The sequence below is a fragment of the Silurus aristotelis genome, assembly GCF_946808225.1.
Source record: "Silurus aristotelis genome assembly, chromosome: 1".
Lineage (NCBI taxonomy): Eukaryota > Metazoa > Chordata > Actinopteri > Siluriformes > Siluridae > Silurus > Silurus aristotelis.
This window is the reverse complement of record NC_139574.1, coordinates 13,878,089-13,898,071: the sequence shown is the minus strand read 5'-3', so window position 1 is coordinate 13,898,071 and position 19,983 is coordinate 13,878,089. Positions and strand designations below refer to the sequence as shown.

The 19,983-nt window shown below is 37.2% G+C and overlaps 1 protein-coding gene across 5 annotated transcripts in view; it reads right to left on the bottom strand.

The window, feature by feature from the left end:
* l3mbtl4 (L3MBTL histone methyl-lysine binding protein 4) overlaps positions 1-19,983 on the bottom strand; it is a 78,608-nt gene that overhangs the window by 45,839 nt on the left and 12,786 nt on the right. For 4 of the 5 annotated variants that reach the window (XM_083546278.1, XM_083546279.1, XM_083546280.1 and 1 more), the window contains exons 2-14: positions 19,231-19,312; positions 18,166-18,259; positions 18,019-18,073; positions 17,798-17,886; positions 11,765-11,869; positions 11,433-11,568; positions 11,049-11,140; positions 10,322-10,473; positions 8,872-8,948; positions 4,358-4,443; positions 3,723-3,833; positions 2,164-2,278; positions 1,052-1,163 (exon numbers count right to left, since the gene is read on the bottom strand). In XM_083546278.1, the coding sequence (XP_083402404.1) occupies positions 1,052-1,163; positions 2,164-2,278; positions 3,723-3,833; positions 4,358-4,443; positions 8,872-8,948; positions 10,322-10,473; positions 11,049-11,140; positions 11,433-11,568; positions 11,765-11,869; positions 17,798-17,886; positions 18,019-18,073; positions 18,166-18,243 (1,208 nt within the window). In that variant the 5' untranslated portion in view covers positions 18,244-18,259; positions 19,231-19,312. The remainder of the gene's footprint in view (positions 1-1,051; positions 1,164-2,163; positions 2,279-3,722; positions 3,834-4,357; positions 4,444-8,871; positions 8,949-10,321; positions 10,474-11,048; positions 11,141-11,432; positions 11,569-11,764; positions 11,870-17,797; positions 17,887-18,018; positions 18,074-18,165; positions 18,260-19,230; positions 19,313-19,983) is intronic. The other variant, XM_083546282.1, reaches the window with a different exon arrangement.

The following is a 19,983-nucleotide window of genomic DNA, read 5'->3' as shown; positions in this document are numbered from 1 at the left end:
ATGAAGCAAAGTATGCATATTCCTACTCCTGACTGATTCTGCTGCGATTACACTGTAAACACATTTCAGCCTTTGTAGACTAAAGAGGAAAGAGGACGCTTTAAACAATGTGGAAAGAAGATGATACAGTGTTGGAAAGAAAATCTTTCGTTAAACACCGTGCCACTATTAATTCGCCTGGAATTTTGATATTAAGTTTACACAGATAAATAAATGATATTAAAATCGATTAAAAATAAAAGGTTAACCAGATTGACGATGATCCTGCGCATGGCCGGTTGATGGCGGAATGATGTTCTGGATCTGGTTTTAGGATTCGCGAAATCCGTCATAACCAGTGCATGATGTAGCGCTACTACACTACGTTCCCAAAAGTTTGCGACACCTAGTCATGAGTATGGTACGTGCTTTTTGAGCCTCGCAGTCCACATTTAGTCCCAATGTGGTCAGAATTTCATGCGAATTGCTACATTATTACTGTGTTCAATAAATAAAATTGGAAAATTGTTGACAAAACTTATTCCCCTTTTAGTTCTTACAACAATTGTGTTCACATCAATCAAAATTCAACTTGAAATTTCTCCAGGTGACATTATTGATCTGCAAGGGCTGGGAACAGAGGCAAAGGCATGCAATTACAGCACAAAGTTGTATACTTAACAATAAACCCTGATATGATGGAATGCTTTGTTAGGTTATGTGAAAGGCTGCGTGAGATAAAATAAATGCGCCGCTCATCACATAAAGAAAGTTAATGTACTGTGTAAGGTGCAATGTGCTGCTCTTGATTTTCCAATCAGGTTAGATCCTTATCCACATTTTTTTTTATGTAGCTCGTTCAGCAGATGCTTAAAAGAAATCCCCCTTCTTACACTCTCCTCTACAATGCCCTCTGCTTTGAATAAAAGGTTTACATATTGTGACCAGTGAGCCATCGGTGTAAAAATACTTGTGTGCCACTCTCATTCCACATCGATTTGAACTAAATCATCTTATTCCAGGGCCAGAAATGCTTCAGGCAACTACAACTATGTCGGATGTCACACCATACCTGTGGTGTCCTGTGTATTTTGCGCCCTTGATGTGGCCCACTCCCCTACACCCTGGGGTTGGACACACTCCCTGCGTCATGGAGCTCTTGAGGTCAGAAGGTCCTGGATTTGCTGTTCAAAAGCAAAATGAATTGGAAAATAGATTTTATTGAAATACATAAAACACCCAGTATAACCATTAAAGCAACACCCAACAAAACCACCTTTCATAAACAGTTCATAAACAATGCTTATGTTCTTTCTCCAACCCCCACTGCAGTTAATAGCTTGAGGCAGTTGATGTCTTCCTCTTAAAGCATTTTCTGTGGCTATTAGCTTGTTATAGCAGTTCTGTATTTCATTCAAGCACAAATCTCAAACACAGACACAGCGCAGTAACCAGGTCAAGTACAACACAACAGAATCAGCATACCAAATGTCACCTCACACCTCAAAAGTGGTCAGATCTATAAGGGGAAAATGTCATTGCTAGATCTAGGAGTAATGCTTCTTGTATTAAAAGTCTGATATATCGCTGCTTGCCACAAGCACTGAGATGAATAGAAGAAAGCAAAGATTTGCATGTTAGATACTTTATGCAAAATTATGCAAAACTTAACATCAGAAAGAAAGAACACACAATCCATGATTGTGATTGTGAAATATTCATTAAATGAATCCATGGTATTAAATACAGAATATTCTTAAGAATAAGACTGCTATACTCTGGAGATGTCAGGTAAGTGTTTTTTTTTTTTAAACAATGGTCCCTGACAAGATCAGCAGTGTAAAACTCAGGTCCTGGAGGACCCCTGCAGAGATCTATGTTTTCTTTCTGCAGGCCCATAGAGGCCTTGATAATTATTTAATCAGTTAAATCAGGTGTGATAAATAAGGCAGAATGCTAAAGTAAGAACTCGCTAAGCAGTCAGATGCAGCAGTTGATACTCAATGCTAATCACAAGGTGTTTTCAGTCAAGTTAAATTTATAATTAGAGTTGATTCAAAGGCCATTTCATCATATCTTTTATTATAGTATTCATGTAATACTGAGGTCTTAAAATGAAAACAGAACGTGAGTTTGAGAAACAGCTTCACCTTTAAATGACCTTGTGCAACAATTTATACTCACTAAAGGGAGGTTCCAGGGGGTGACCTGTCCGTGCACACCAGCCTACCGGATGAAGGTCTGGCAGGTCAGAGTCGACCCAGAAGTCAAACTTAGAGTGCCAGCCATCAAAGTGCACCTGTTACAAAGAAAGAAAAGCTAAATATATTTTTATATCAGATAAGCCAGTACTAAATAATGGCAGGCCAATCATCCAAATTTTGTTTTAGGCAGAAGCTAAAGGCTCTTCATGTGAGCAGTAGATCGACTGGCTGCTGGACAAGGTGGACAGTATGTCAAGTCCAATTACGTCACAAAAAAGGCTGCGTTTTCTTTCAGTTATGTGATTAGTCACCAAGCTGCTATTGATTGTAAAACAATTACATATTCTGGCACTTGTAATGAAACGCATCATCATGCCTTCTGATAACAGCATGTGTGAGACGTCTCTGATGCACTTCCTTTTCTTTTCCTTTTTTATGTACAAAAGACATCAAAGCCCAGCAGAGTGTGCATAAAGCATGCACCATCTGGACAATCTCAACAGGCAGCATCTGATGAGGTTCTCACCACAGTGTTCCGTTAAGAGACATTAGGTTTCAGTTGTAACAACTGGGAAATCCTAACAAACATCATTAAGTGCAGATCGAACTTAAGTATGCTCTGGGACCATAGGCTAACTGGTCTAAGTGTAAAGGAAGCAGTGCTAATTCTGTGCCACTTTAAACTCTATGCACAAAATAGTCCATTTGTTATGGGACCTTAGCAGCACTCAAATAAGTATTTCAGTGGTACCAAAAAGGTCTCCCAGAAAAAAAATACATAAATTAATTTATTCTTTTCAGTATTGACATTTTAATGTCAATGCCAATACAAGTGTTATGCTCAGAAGTAATCAATAGCTCAGTGGTTAAGGCTCTGGGTTACTGAACTGAAAGGTCGGGGGTTCAAGCCTCAATATTGCTGCCACTCTTGGGGCCCTTGAGCAAGGCCCTTAACCCTTTGTGCTCCAGGGCTGTTGTACCATAGCTGGCCCAGCGCTCAGACCAAAGCTTCCTAACATCGCTTGGCTATGCAAAGAAAGAATTTCACTGTGCTGTTAAGCACACGTGAGAAGTATAAAGTAAATAATTTTTGTGTCTTTTTTTCCTTTAATGATGAAGCATCTAATAAAGTGAGTAAACCTCTAAGGTACCAGCAACTGTTCTTGACACACATCTAGCAGCACACATTTGTTTCAGTGTTGCTTTATTTTCTGTAGACAAAAAAAAAAAAAAGTTCTAATTTTAACATTACCGCATAAAATGTCAACCTCAGAAATAGACTCTAAATTAAAACGTGTGGTAAAAAAAAAAAAAAAAGTTATATTGCCCATGAGACACATCTACATTTAACAACAAAGTCAATGGGGTATTTGTGATATAAACACAAATTAGTTCTGACAATGATGTCTATAAAAATAAAAACCTAGTTTGAAAAACAATGTGGGAAGTGTTTAAAGGGAACACAAAGGTACCGTTTGTTAAATGCCTTTGCCCAGGCATGTTGGATGTGAAACATGTGTCTGTTGTTCTCTTACTTACCTTGACTCTGTAGTCTTCAGTATCAACAATGGAGGCCACACGTATCAGCATGGGGTTTCTCCTGTCCACCACCTCTAACTTCATGTTGTTCTGAAATCCATGAGGGGCTCTCTACAGACAGACAAAGCTCATCAGAGCCTTAATGGGGCTTTCTGACAGGTAGATAAACCACATCTGCAGCTGCAGAATTTATAATTATGAGCCATTATGAAAGAGCAGTGATCCTGCTTTAATTAAAGTGCCATTCAAAAGGTGCACAGTCTTTTCAGAGTCCCTTTTTCAGTCAGGGCACAGCAGCTGGAATTGATGAATAATTATGAAACATTTAATCCTGAGGTGCAGCTAATGAATTCTACACATACGCCCAAAACTAATCCTATTCTTAATGTCAACAGCCAAAAGGAACCTTTTAGTTCTTTTACCTGAAAGTTTTGTTAATAGAATTCTATTTTCTTTTTAAAAACCAGTCAAATGTCCCCGTAAGGTCAAGACAAGTCACACACACACACACACACACACACACACACACACACACACACACACACACACACAGATCCGAATTCTGTGTTCACACACAGGCTTTGTATCTTACACACTATAAGAATGTTGTCTCGAACTCATCATACTTTACTCACCATACAAAAGGCTTGGCTCGGAACTGCAGAAGCGCCATTGTCTTCCAAATACTCCTCCCATATGAAATGCTCTGGATTCGGGTGTCCTTGAACAAAAGCCAACAACACAATCTGATTAGAAAAAGGCATCACACAAGCTGGCAGACTCCCTGGCTTAGCGTGTGATGTGACTGAGGCACGTGGCTGAATAAGTTGTTAATGGTTTGGGCTAATGGTGAATGTTAGAGCCTTCCAAGAGGAAAAGCGCTATTTATCAGATGGGAAATAGAAGACTAAGCAGACCATTTACTGTCTCCTGCAGTAAAATTGCTTGTACTGCATTATCTGAACTATTTGCAAAAATTAACAACTTTAACAGTAAAACATATTCCACATACTCCATCAGTAGAAATTCATTTCATGCATATAAACCAAGCATTCAAATATCAGGGTTATTATTAACATTTGTACAATTATGATTTAAGTGAATATTAAAAATGCAAAGCCTTTGGATTCTGTACTTTATATCCAAGTTGACATTATTTACCCACTACTAATTTTTGAATTATAACTTTTCAATTCAAGAGACCAGACAATTAGACATGGTAGCATAAAAAATATATATAAATAAATACCCTAAGGCTCTGCTTCAAACACCTGTGGAGTCCTCAAGCCACACTGTGGCTATAAACAACTGACATATGGCATGCCTAATTTGAACACTGCAAGGTTTAGCAAAAAGCTATGGAACATACAAAAGGTACTAATTTAGTGTACATGAATATAACCATCTGAGAACCATCTTTTGGGAGAACCATCACTTTGAGGACAAAAAGTACTGGGTCTTCTATACAACAGTTGCCACAAAGTTGGAGACACACAACTGTCTAGACAGCCTTCTTATGCTGTAGCATTATTATTTCATTTTACTGGAACTAACTAACAAGTTTAATGTGGAAGACCACATGTGTCCTATACAAAAGTTTGACCCCAGTGAAATCCTTGGGATGAACTGGAACACTGGCTGTATCGCAGGCCACCTCACCTGGCATCAGTGCCTGACCCTACTAATTATCTAGTCGCTAAATGCACACAATCTATAAAAAGAATCCCAGAAGAGTGGAAGTTATTATAAAAGTGAAGGGGGGGTAAATCGGGAATAAGCTGTTTGTCCATATAGTGCGTGTGACCCTGACACTAGATACATTATTTATAGGGTCTTTCAAAGTTAATCAATGTTTTATCATTCATATATTCTAAATAATAATCATATTATTATTATTATAAGTAATAATCATATTAATAATATACTTGCATTTACCTATATTTTTTCCTCAGATTTTTACTATATATAATCAGACCATCTATTTATACCATGTAAACATCTTAAACAGTGGAGTACTGCAACATTACACAACAAATGGGTTTAATTGAACACAAAAAAGCCACTGAATAAATACAGCATTATAAATCATTGGTCCTGGAAATTCCATGAAGTAGCATGTCAGTGTAATGGATTGCTTATTTCTGTGTTTTAACCCATAGAGGTCTGATGCTTTTTTAAGATCCTGGAGATGTTCTGACATGCACTGAACACTGTTCTTATTTCTACCTAAAGCACATTATGGGAAATCACTCATTACACTATATTTAACACAAGTTCTGTTACTTGACTTGCAGGTACATGTTTGAGTTAATCACGTTTAAACCTGTTTAGTTAGAAGACATTTCATAATAAGTAAGATCAATAAAATGACCTTTTCATAAACGTTTGAGTCATGGATTACATACAGTAGACCAGTCTTTGTTACTTTATGTATTAGAAAGGCCGTTTGAGATGCGTTGTCCATTTTATGAACATTGGTGTATCATCACACCTTTAGATTAGTAAATCGAACACATCGAAGCAGTCAGCGTTCCAATTAATTTTAAAAGTGTTCAACAGAGTCTAAGCACATCTTCATCATCTTTTTTCGGCTGCTCCCATTAGGGGTCGCCACAGCGGATCATCCGTCTCCATACTACTCTGTCCTCTACATCTGCCTCTTTTAAATCAACTACCTGCATGTCTTCCTTCACCACATCCACAAACCGCCTCCTTGGTTTTCCTCTTTTCCTCCTTCCTGGTGGCTCCATCCTCAGCATTCTTCTACCAATATACCCCATGTCCCTCCTCTGCACATGTCAAAACCATCTCAATCGTGCCAATCACATTGTCCCCAAAACGTCCTACATGCGCTGTCCCTCTAATAAGTTAATTTCTAATCCTGTCCATCGTCGTCACTCCCAACGAAAACCTCAACATCTTCAGCTCTGCTACCTTCAGCTCCACCTCCTGTCTTTTACTCAATGCCACTGTCTCTAATCCATACAACATCTCAGGTCTCACCACAGTCGAATAAACTTTCCCTTTCACTCTTGCAGATACTCTTCTATCACAAATCACTCCTGCCACTCTTCTCCACCCACTCCACCCTGCCTGCACTCTTTTCTTCACTTCTCTAACACACTCTCCATTACTTTGCACTGTTGACCAGGTACCTGAACTCATCCACCTTCACCTCTTCTCCCAACAATACTTTTGTTTATATAGTGTATATGACCATACTGTTACTTCTATTACCACATCTGTAAGAATACAATTACATTCACCAACATTTCTGATTTTGGCATGATTTAGACAACCCTGACCCCATTCCCAGGCAGCATTCAACAGGAGCTCTATGTGAGAGTGTCTAAGTGGGTGAATTACAGGCCAATTCCATTAGCTGCTTAACATCTAAAAAGAGAAAAGTATTTTCCTCTAAACATTATTTATTTGAGAGATTAAATGCCTGGCACCATTCCATAAACATTCGTTAAAACACAAACTGGAACAAAATTCAACATTTTCCATAAGCACAGTGCCTACTGCAGATACCTTTGCTTTTTTTCCCCTTAGAACAAGTCAAATGAAGTTGGCTGTATCAGAGTCATGCACGGTTTACACACTTCACATCTTTGCAGTTCAGGAGTAAAGATATGATCCTGCCTGCATTCATCCGGGTTTAACCTTAAGCTGAGCCCGCTACTCACGAGTGGAGTGGCTGTGCTAGCTTCTATCACCCTGAGCCAGATTTCCATGATCACACCTCTAAAGCAGTGTGGACTGCTCCATCTGTCTATGTGACAGCAATGTGACTCTCCCCAAAAGGTCTCAGATGCTCAATTACATGCTCCTGTGCTCACACAGCAGTCTGGCATACGATAAAGCTAAACCAAAAGTAAGCGATAACAGAAGCGGAGCAGCTTTCACCCCCAACATGTCTCTGGTTCGTGGTTCGATACATAATGAATGGGCTGGAGGATTAATGCAATAGCCTGAGCTATTCGTGGAAAGATGATGACAGCTGCAGTTTGGATGAAAACTTGGATGCGGCTTTAGCTTAGCACAACTCAGCAGACCCGACGAAAAGAATGAGGGTTGAAAGCGGGAAAGACGAGAGAGAAGGAAAGACACACACACACACACACACACACACACACACACACACACACACACACACACACACACACACAGAGAGTTTATAGTAGAGTGGACTAGATACTATGAAAAATGTAGTTTTTTAGTATTAAAAGTCTTATACCTGTCTAAGTGTCTGACTTTGCTAATTATTATGACTATGCTAATTATTATTGTTTAGTTTTATCCTATACATAGAAGTCTTCTTCTTCTTCTAGGAGTCTAAACTATCCACTACTGATTCCACTTCATGACTAACTTGCATGTTTGTCTGAATGCCAGCTGTGCCAAATAGATCAAAATAACACTTGTGTTAGGGAACATTACAATAAGAAGTCAATGTAAGAAAGCTTCACTAATGAACTAATGAATAGAATACCTACAGTGTACATTCGATAAAACACAATCTGATGTGACGGATCAATACTCGTTTTGCTCTTTTAAACACGTATCAAAAAAACTTGGCTTTTACTGAATTAAGAGAGACAACCTTTGTTTTTTCAAGCCACACTGCAGACAGACAACAACATGCTAAATGAATCACTATAAATGATTGCGTCAAAAGTGCTTGAAATACTGAAATCATGCTAAAAATAAACTTCTCATTAATAATAGAGTTTGTGGCCTTTTGAGTGAAATAATTTCATAGCAATTACAAATCTCAGCAGTAAATTTAAGTAAAGTACAAGTTTTCCCTGTAATGTGAGAAAAGAGATTAGTTTGGTGATTAGGCTTAAAATAAAGACACACGAAGTGAAAGGACCGATTACACACTAATGAAAGTGACGTTGTCTTGTAACAAAATTCAATTATTTAAAATGGAACAAATGAAATTACACCTGGAGTCACGAGCAGATTGACTGATGACATTCCTCTAATATCAATGGATAGTTTCTTTAATCTTCTTCGAATCTCATACCGTGTACAAACACGTTTTAAGTTTCGTCTTTATAAAAACTGCCAATTGTTTTTTTAAACTAAACTGAAAGATCAGGACAGACAAAAGAAGGTCTAGGTGTGGCTTTCTACCTACCCTGAGGTGCTGTTAGAGGTCGTCCATGGTCCTGGCACCAGCCCACAGGGTGGATATGGGGACTAGTGGCATCACACCTGAGCAAAGCCAAACCAAAAAGTAAGTCATTTTTTTTGTTTGAATAAAACACTTTCCTATCAGTGTGTAAGAAGCTTCTGTACAGTACAGCAGTTCGGTGCTGGATGATTTTTTAAAAACTCGAATAGAACGAGTGTAAAAGCAAAGAAGTAGAAGAAGATAAATAGGAGAAAAGAGGATAAATAAAGTGGACTATATGGAGAATATGAACAGTCGCTGCTCTGTGCATGTGTGCGCTCTGCAGTGCGTCATGAGATGATTGCTGCTATTTGGGAAGGCTCGGAGCTTCTCCTGCTGGAAGCACGAAGTATGACAAAGAGAACATTTTTCTTCTTCAAGACATTAGACAAAATAATAATCTCTTTTAAACCCTTTTTTGTCCTTTCTAAAAAAAAAAGGGGTTTCCGCTAAAGTGAATTTCTTTACACAATTCAGGCCGGAATATTAAAGATCAAAACTGACATGTGAATAACGCATTCCCATTGCTCAAGCGCATCGGTCCTCACAGTATTATATCACACATCATTTTCTTATCTCCAAAAGATGCAAAAATTAATAGTTATTCCCTCACAGAATTAAATCAATACACTTCACTCAATCAGGAAATATTTTGAACAAATGTCTGACAGATTTTCCTGATGATGCATCATGCTTCATCGGATACAGCTCTCTATATACAAATGCAGACTAGGAGCCATGAATATGAGCTTCCAGAATTCACTTATACCACACTTACATACCTCACAGCTCTGTGCTGATTATATATTTACTCCAAGGGCTTAATAATAGATCTAAATCCTTAATTCGTTCATCCTTGTTTAATATCTAGTACTAAATCAGATAGTTAGCTGTTTTCAATCAATACAATTCAGACTTTTCTGCCATTTCCTCCATGAGTCACTTCTTTAGTACACTACATAGACAATAGTATTGGGACACCTGACCTTTCCTGACATGTCTTTGGATAATAAATAATGCGGTATGATAAAATTTGCATTCATTTAAACTAAGAAATCCAAACATGTTCCAGCATGGCAATGCCCCTAAGCACAAAGTGAAGAGATGGTTTACACGCTTTGGAGAGGAGGATCTTGAGTGGCCTGCTATAGAGCTCTGATCTCATGCCTACTGAACACCTTTGGGATGAATGTGAACGCTGACTGCACCCCAGGCCTCCTCGCCTACATCAGTACCTATCTTACCAACACCCTTGTGGCGGATGAACACAAATGTCCACAAGTGCACTCCAAAATCTAGTGGAAGAGTGGAGGAAATTATAAGAGCAAATTGGGATTAAATGTAAAATCTGATGCTCAAAAAGCACATTCCATACCAGGTGTCCGCAAACTTTTGTTTATAGCGTATCTCTTACCAGTAATCGTATGTGTCGTCCCAGTTGTCAAAGTGAACCAGAAAGCGGTTATCAACGATGTCGGCCACACTTGCCACACACACCAGGCAGGGGTTCTTTCTGTCTACTGCCTCCAGCTTCATGCCCACTTCAAATTTCGAGGCGGTGCTAGTCTGTTCCAAAATAAATCATTTCATTGACAGGGCCAGCCTTGTAAAAAGTTTAGACATTTTAGTTATTCGTGGATATTCAACCATAAAAAAGGTTAACCAAGGCTCCAAAACTCCTACACACGTTTTATAAAAAAGATACCCGACACAGATCACTTTTACTCGTGTACAAACAGTACCCCAAGTTGATTTTCACCGCAATGTCAAGGGTTTAAATGTTGGCAGCGTTTAAATTGGACTAGGCTTAAATCTGCTCAAATAAATCACTTCCTGGGGGTAAGTGAAATCTTACTCTGACCATATGACTGTAAAATATTCACGGGGTTCAGTAACTTATGATGAGCCAGTTCTGGCTGCGCAGATATTTTCTTTTTAATACCAGGCATAAATAAGCCGCGACTGCCAATAAAAATGATAGGATCATGACATTTTTACTGCAGCTTTTTCGTACAGAAATACAAGATAACCGTATCTTTAAGCCTGCAAGAGGCACTGTTCACTGCCTAAACAGACATTCTGCAATTTCCCCTGTATGTATGTGAGATGTCGGCTCAATCTAAACGAGGCGGGGCACTTACATTGTTTTGGGATTTGAACAGATTCTTTGGTGCAGCCTGAGCATTGCAAGACTCCAAGTGTTGTTCCCAGTTAAACTCGTCCATTTTATAACCTGAGAAAATGCAGAGACGTTATTCGCACACAGACATGAAAGATTTGATAGTCTCAATATATGATATGACTCATTCATTATTATCCATTTAAACAGACTGTAATTAAATTAAAACAAAGGAGTAACCCAAACTATTTTGTCTTTGTTTTTATGGAGCATGTATTTATAACAGGATAAATGAATCTCCAAGTGACACAGGTGGACTGCTGACCAGCAATCCAAAAAAAAGGCATTTGGCAAGCTGACACATTTCATCCCTCTTCACACACACAGCCTGTGACCCCCCCCATACCTTTTGGAGGATGTAGCTTGCGACCCGTGGACTCGCACCATCCGGCTGGCCGGATATCAGGGGAATCGGCATTAACCCAAAAGTCATAGCACTCTGAGTAACCATCGATGTGCAGACGCAGACGGTAACCAATCACCTAGAGAACCCATAAGTGAAATAACAACAAATCCAAATGGTACTGTATTTCAAGTCTTTTATAGAAAGATATATGATTTGAAATCACTCGACATAAATAATCTATGGCAGAGTCTTAACACTAAACATTAGAGTGCATTATTCATTAACTATACTTTGACAAAATGGGAAGAGAAATACTTTGATAGTATGCTAACCTCAGCCACAGAGAGCACACAGAACATGGAAGAATGCAAGGGGTCGATTCCCTCGAGCCTCATTCCCATTTTAAAGCCATTCTTGCCATAAGGAGCTGACTGGTACTGCAAAACACAGCAAAAAAACCTGAAGACTTCAGAATACTATACAAATGTTTTTTTTTTATTTATTTATTTATTTATTTTTTTTTTTACACCTAGCAGGTTTAGTAAGACATTAAAATATTGTATGGAAAAAAGACTGCACTGCCACTTGTCATCAAATGATGATCCGAAACCAGGTGGAGGATGTTGTTGAGCAATTTGTAGGATTTTTATGGAATTCAATCAGTAAGTGCAGCAGATGCATCAGGGCATTTCGGGGCGAATACAGGAACAGTAAGTGGGAAAGGGGTCTTTCATTCAGCCCCGATGATTTGACTGTTCCCTAACAACTGCTCAGGTGGTTATGGAAATGGATATTTGCTCACATTTCTAAAGGAAACATATGTCTTGTCAAATTCTTTCATGGAGAAAGTGGCCATGATGACAAGCATGATAGAAGCTTGGATGCTGCAGGCGTGCTCGATCAGCCTGACAAATACAACAAGTCAACCAGATGTAGGTCTCCCTTTTTCCGCACTGACGATATACGAGTGACATGATTTACAATTTGCCATATAATGTGCAACGACTACTAACAAGAAAAGAACTGCAAATGATTTATTCTTGTGTAGCACAGAAATCCGGTTGTAGATCACTAATGAGCAGGCCAAAGGCAAAGTGGTTCTGAGACGAAATGAAAAATCCTTTTCATATAAAAGAAATTCAAAGGGGAAGCAGTCGTCTTCTTGTAAACACAAATCAGATTATAAATCTTTACCAGTTTACAACTGCATTATAAACTTAAACAGTGCTAACTGTGTGGAAAATTTCAGACCAAGTGTCCGGTCCAAATGATTTGCATTGATTTGTGCTAATAAAGAGAGTGGGTTTTTTTGTTTGTTTTGTTTTTTTACAGAAATGGTGAAAAGCAGAATGTTTTTTTAAAATTCCAAAACATTACAACCAACTGATTTTTTTTTTTCCATCATGAACTACAATACGATTCATTTTCCACTGCAATCAAAATTTGTTTACTGATCATCTACAGTAAAATGAAGATTCCATGTGACTATTGCAACAGCAATCATTTTTAATTGGACTAAAGGAAAAATGAATAAAAAAATAAATAAATAAAAAAAAACTCACATGGTGGTGAAAATTCAATTCAGTGCAACATAAAATCTTCCTCAGACTCACATTTAGACAGGAATTATAGAGCACAACGTCCGTCAGCCGCTTTACTAATCAATATGCACCCTTACACAAATGCTGCCTGTAGGCTTAGAATTCTGCTTGTCCCAGCTTTGTAGCAGCTGGCGTGAGCAGCTCAGAGAAATTTTCAGCGTGAAGCGCTTACACCACGCCACTTATTCACTGAGCAAATGACCTGCAGAAAGCTCACTTCCATTAAGACAGTGCTGGAGGCACAAACACTCAGCTCAGCACATTAATCATAAAAAAAAAAAAAAAAAACTATTACAGGCGAGGAAACGAAACAAAAAAATGTCGGTAAAGTAAACAGGACCAATTCAAGCCCAGTGAGATGCTGAAATCGGCATATTTTTCACTAGTATCCGTCACGAATATGTATAATTATGCTTCTCGAACAGGAGAACGAGTGCAAGTACTTATGTTTAACTTTTTTGCTACTTCCCATAGAACAACCGAATATTTCACACTTAATTTAAGCAAAAATAAACACTTGGCAGCAAGAAAAGATTCCAAGTGTGTCTTTATTTTTAAATTGGGCCCTGTGGGACACCTGAATAGAGACAGCATGTTCGCTACATGTGCAGGTTTGTTTCAAAGTCCAGCCTCATGTTAACCAGACTGTTCAACTGAGAACCAGCACTTTTACTTCAAAGTTACCCTATTCCAGTACTGACAAACTTACAGCAATAAATCATAAATGAGAATTGCTCCAATTGTAGACAACATTCATGTTTGCAGATAAATGATCAGCTAAGGTTACAGTGTAGTAGTCCAGCTCCAGTTTTGGCTCCGTCTGTCAGCAAGGTATCAGTCTGGATATTTTGGAATACACAAGTTACTACAATAAGCTCACTTACACTGTACTGGTGTTCTTTTGCACGTACTGATGCATCTTAAGTAGCTGTCGAAATTACTCTTTCTGGTAAAAAAATTAATAAATAAATGAAACGGGGGCCAATATAATACTGTATAATATGATGTTTGTTTTGAAGCTACACTATATTCTATATACACTATAAAGAGACACCTGACTTTTCTAGGCTACTGTGGTTCTTTCCCCAAATTGTTACGATAAAGTTTAAAACACACATTGTATATATAGCACACTGGCTGTTCCATGCTTCCATGCTCAGACTACAACAAAAAGATTGAAGCCACAGTTCTGCATTTTACTCAGAAGATTACATCCAATCAAGTATGTTTTGATATTACTTGGGTAAATATATTTTCTCTATGGTATTAAAGTTTAACTAGCAAATACCAAACTGTGTATATACAGTAGCTAGCCAGCCAGTAAATCAGATCATGTAAATGTAAGCTAGCACTATTACATTGACAATTTATGAGGCTAGCTAGTTTAACTGTTCAAACTGTAATGCTCCTTCTTCTACCTTCTGCTAGCCAGTTCTGTTATCATGTCATGTTATCATATGTACAGTACTGGTCAAAAGTTTGGACACATTTGTAGTATTAATGTTTTTGAACGAACTCTCTTATTCTTATCAAGCCTGCATTTATTTGATTAAAAATACAGAACAAAACAGTAAAATATACATCTATAATTGTTTTACTTCAAATTAAATCAGAGTCAAAAATGTAATTTTTGAATCTATATCAGTTTGCATGCATGTCAGCTAGAGCTGCAGGATTCGTTGCACTGCTCAAGTTACAGTTTAGCGTGACGGTAAGATAACACAGAGGCTTGCGAAATGGTGGAGAGCACAGGGTCAACCGGCAGCAGGAAAAAAAAGTGTGCGTCCCAATTCACGGATGAAGGCGAAACATCAGCACGGTAAGCACACCTTGTATAATCCTTATCATGAGAGAATGCTATAGTTTAATGAAGGGATATTGTGTAAACGGTTTGTTTGCTAACTTCGGGACAGTCGCACTGGATCTGTTTTGCATCAGGTTGCGCAATCAGCTCGCTCGCGACATAGTGATGGATTCAATTAAAACGGTGCGAACAAACAAACAATCTAAAAGCAGCAAATTGTGGTTTATGCATTTGTACTGTACACCAATGAATATTTTTCCCTAAAAAAAAAATTAAAAAAAAAAAGCCTGTTAGCTTGCTGCATTTCTTTCCATTCTCATTTGCAACAACAGTGTGTTTTCAAATGTGATTCACTGTTGCTTTACTACGTTTAAATGCTGGTTTTCAATGTTTCTATATTTAATTTATGCATAGATCACTTAATTGTTATACAAAATGTAATTAATTATATACTCTAGATGCTCATATATTTACTTAACAAAAGGTCAACAAATGTGTATTATTTTAAACAAAAATTGTCAAACAACGTATTGTATTTTATATTGATTATTTTAAGCATGGTAGTAACTTGCCACCTGCAATTATCATAGAAAAAAATACAAATTGCATCACCTTGCTTACTGCTGGTTTTTTTTGTTTTCGAAAAGAATTCCAGCATGAGTGAATTTGTTCAAGAAGAAATCCCCCATACACTCCTCAACAAGCAGCCACTATAAGCTTTAATCAAAATTAAAGATAGATAAACTCAATATGTGGCTTTAGCTTTTTTTGTTTAGGTATACTTTTTGATAAATACCCTGAATTAGAATTTTATATAGTTATAATTATAATAAGCAAAACATCTTATTAAAAAATGAAAAAATAATAATAAATAAAAAAGTGTCATATTTATCGATTATCAGAATAATCTTTAGTTGCAGCCCCAATGTCAGCTTATGACCAAACCGAATGTTTATATTTGTTTGTATGTGATACAATTTATAAACATTCCCCCAAATTTCTAATTAATTTCCAAAGTTTCCAACTTGGAACATTTCCCAAATTCCCCAGGTTAAGTTTCTGGAAATGTACCGTTACTCGTCCGTCCCTTTCGCAACCACATTAGTGTATGTCATAGGTGTAGGGTTGAAAGTAAAAAAACATTCGTACATGCATGCCTTCATTTAACCATTTGAAATGAGTCATCTCACCTCAAAATACATCTAAAAAGAGTAACGTGTGCGAGAGTGAGTCAATCATAATAATGGATTTACAAGTGATAAAGATTTATTTTTCCACCCCAAGCAATTTGTTTGTTCTCCAATATTAGACCTCAGTTATCAAGATGGATACACACTGATTCATTTGTAAATAATTTGTATGAGTGTTTTCACAAGAAAGCATCTATCATACGTCCGAGTGTATGTAAAATGATTGTGTTGATTTACACACAGGTAAGAAAAAAAATAAAATAACGTAAACCCTGACTGGTTTTAATTTCCAAATATATAATTCTAATATATTTCAAATTGTTTATAATTAATTATATAATAATAAATCATGTGTACCATATTTAGTTTAGCATTTAATAGATGCGTTTATCCAAAGTGACTTAGATTCTCTAATGAAAAACGTATCCTCATGCTACTTCACTAAGAAGAACACAGAACATTTGGTGAAAATGTGTTTTTTTTTTTTTTTTTAAAGAAACACATAAGACATGAATATATTTGCATTGTTTGATTCTGTACCTGTAGCCATTTTCTTTCAACAAAAAGAGGAAGAGAGATGACAGCAGGCTGGTAAATAACTAGGCTCATCTGTTATGGGGTATTTAACTATTTCACCACTGGTGTGTGTTTTCGGCCTTGTAGCGACCAGATGCGATTATCTTGTTCTCTATGTTACATTTTCGCTAGACTTTAGCAAGCTAGGTTACAACCACACATGCAGCCTGGGGAACCCCCCCTGTATTCACAATGTGGCAGGCCATTATATATTACACAGCAGGAAGTCAGTGATTAGCAGGTGCATTGGCACAGAATCATGCACAGTAAAAACATAACTCGCGTTTGTTGAAAGTGCGCGGTTTTGCTCTTTAACATAATACTCAGGACTTCTGACAGTAAAAGTGGTCTTTAAAGTTTGTAATACCAACAGTGGTAAGTTATTTAAATCCTCAGAAAAAAAACATAGATTGCCTTTCAAATCCCATATAGCCATAAGGTGTTTGCAAAAAATTAACTGGCGTCATTACAATTTAATCACAACACTAATTGTCAATTATTTGGCATCACAAGCATGAGAGTAAAGATTTTTAACAGAGAACGGATGCATTGTAATGTTCGGAAATGTTCTTCCACATAAAAATAAAAAAAACTCACGTTAGCATTTTTCTACCAAAGAGGGTGAAACTCCAAAAATAACATTAGCTTTAAACCTAAGGAAACGCTTTTCACTATACGCACCTTCTTTAAATATATATTTACTTTTTTCACAAGACCCAGCTGTTGTTATTCCATTATCATATACTGCAAATGATCTGCCAGATATATTGTAAGTAACTGGGTGGCCTGGGTTTGTACGTATTATAGTTGTCACAATAGATACAGTGAAGCGTGAATTATGTAGCCCAAGGCCAATCTCTGAATGTGAGCCTATTACAATCTGCATTGTCTTGTTATTAATAATCACATGGTCTGTAAATAGTAAAAAAAAAATTATATTAAAAGGTTAGAGCTAGATGTAGCTCATGATTTAGTTGAAAAGAGAGAAAATGTGCATAACATAAATAGTCCCACAATAAAAAAAAGAGTTTCCCAGCGCCCAGTGATGAATGGGGCTATGTTTAGCACTGCACAAAACCAGAAACCAAAAGTGCTTATTTAGCTTTTAAACAGCAGTGTCAGGAGAACAATATAGAGGACTCTGATAGACGCAGCAAAATTTTGAACAATAAATTTATGTAGATTCATTCTTACCTCAGTAAAGAGTTTCACCGGGGCTGCAATGGCTCTTTCCTCATCTATGTACTGATCCCATGACCAGGGCCTCTTCTTACTGTTAACTGCTTCAAGTCATAAATATAAAATTACTCTGAATACAATTTGTTTATGGAATACCGAAACCTACTCTAGTCCTGTACTAATTAGCAGCAGACTACAAGTCTTTAGGCCCTGGATTAAATGAGAGATAAACATACCGACTGAAGTGGACAGCTTATTTTTCATCTTTGTCGCGTCTTCTTTTGGACGTTCCTGCAAAAGAAAAGAGGTGATACTTTTAACATCAAAGCGGAAAAAAGGTCAGCATGACTCAGATGAAGGACAGGCTATTATTCTGTACTCACTCGGAGACAGTATTCGTCTGACACACTTCTGGGATTCAAAATCTGTTTCCTTTTCTTTCTGTCCTCTCCCTGCATCATTAGGGAACGATAGACTCTGGAATGATGTGTAAACGATAGAAGTTATTAAAAAGAAAAAAAAAAAAAAAAAGACTTCACTGCCATAGTTTTACTAACAGAAAATACATACTATTTACATACTAGTGTTATTGGATTTAAAAAAAAAAAAATTTCAATTTATTATTGTGAACAATGAATGCATGAAGAAAGTGATCATTGTTTTTTATTTGTCTTTGTGCTAGAAAGGTACATTATGGGTCACTTAATACAAATTCTGACATTAAATATGTAAAACAAAAGAAATTCAGTATTGTATATTTGAAGAGATCAAGGACACTATCTACAGTAGCAAGAGGTCTCAAAAAAAAAAAAAAAACTATTGTGGACGTTCAAATTTTATATATTTTCTACTCACAAACAAATCCACCTCTCAAAAGGTAAATATTTAGTTGAAAGACCTGAATTACACACCCATGTATGTACACCGACCAGGCATAACATTATAACATAATGACTGGTGATCTCCAAAAATGCAGCTCCTGTGGGATGTTCCTGGACTGAAGTGCTCATTATCTATCAAAAGTGGTCTAAGGAAGGAACAGTGGTGAACCAGCGACAGGGTCGTAGGCACATTGATGCACGTAGGGAGCAAAGGCTGTAGTCTGATCCAACAGACGAGCTCCCGAGGTATAATGCTCGACAGGTCAGGACTGTTTTAGCAGCAATATTAGGCAGGTGGTCATAAAGTTAAGCCTGATCGGTGTACATATGCATGTTTAAAAAATAAATAAATAAACAAGTTCAAAATGAGTTTAGCTGCATGTAATCAAATCCTCATTAAAATAAAGAGGGACCTCATTGGTTCAAACCCAGCATTAGAGATATTGTATAGAATATACACTAGACACAATATTTGTCATTAATATTTTTAATAATCACACCAAGAGCGTGACACTTCCAAAATCAACACCACTTTTAAATGACTCACGCTTTGGTGTTTGCACTTACCTAATCCACCCTATCAGGGAATTGGCGCGCCGACTTCCATTCCAATCACATTCTAAGTCCGGATGCCGAATCGCTCCAAAATCTGCCATTTAAGCAAAAGAAACAGTTCTCTTAAATCTCTCCACGCACTGAGGCTTTTCACTGAAATCCTATAGGCACATGTTTAACCTGCCATGTAGCCTAATGCACAAGTGGCACTAATTCACACGCTGCTGCACTCAGTCAGTATCTATCTTAGGAGAGAGGGTGATCATTAAACCTACAGCTCTCAATTAATACAGTTAAAAAAAGAACATCCAAACCCTCAGGGTGCACTTTTGCCTGGGAATCACTGATCAGAATAAGCCAGTGAACATACCACACAAAGACATGAAATGTTTCCAGAAATTCAGTTTCAACACCAGCGTAAATCTTTTTCTGGTAGATGCATAAGCATGAGGACTTCTGTTATGAGTCAGATCATAAAAAAAACAGCCGATAAAAATCAAAGCTCTGCTAATGTCTTTTGAAACATTACAGCTAAACAACTCAAACTGTTCAATCTTTAGAAAAGCCATTGCTTGCGCTTTGTGCTTTTCGGTGCAAAAAAATATTTTCTGGCACTTTCTAATAACAATTCTAACAAAAAATATAACAAAGACATTCTAATAGTGGGGAAAAAAAACACAATGATGTATAAAAAGAGCACAAAAAAACTGAATGTTTTTTTTAAAAGTTTTGGTGTAGAGAAAAATAAAAATAAATAAATAAATA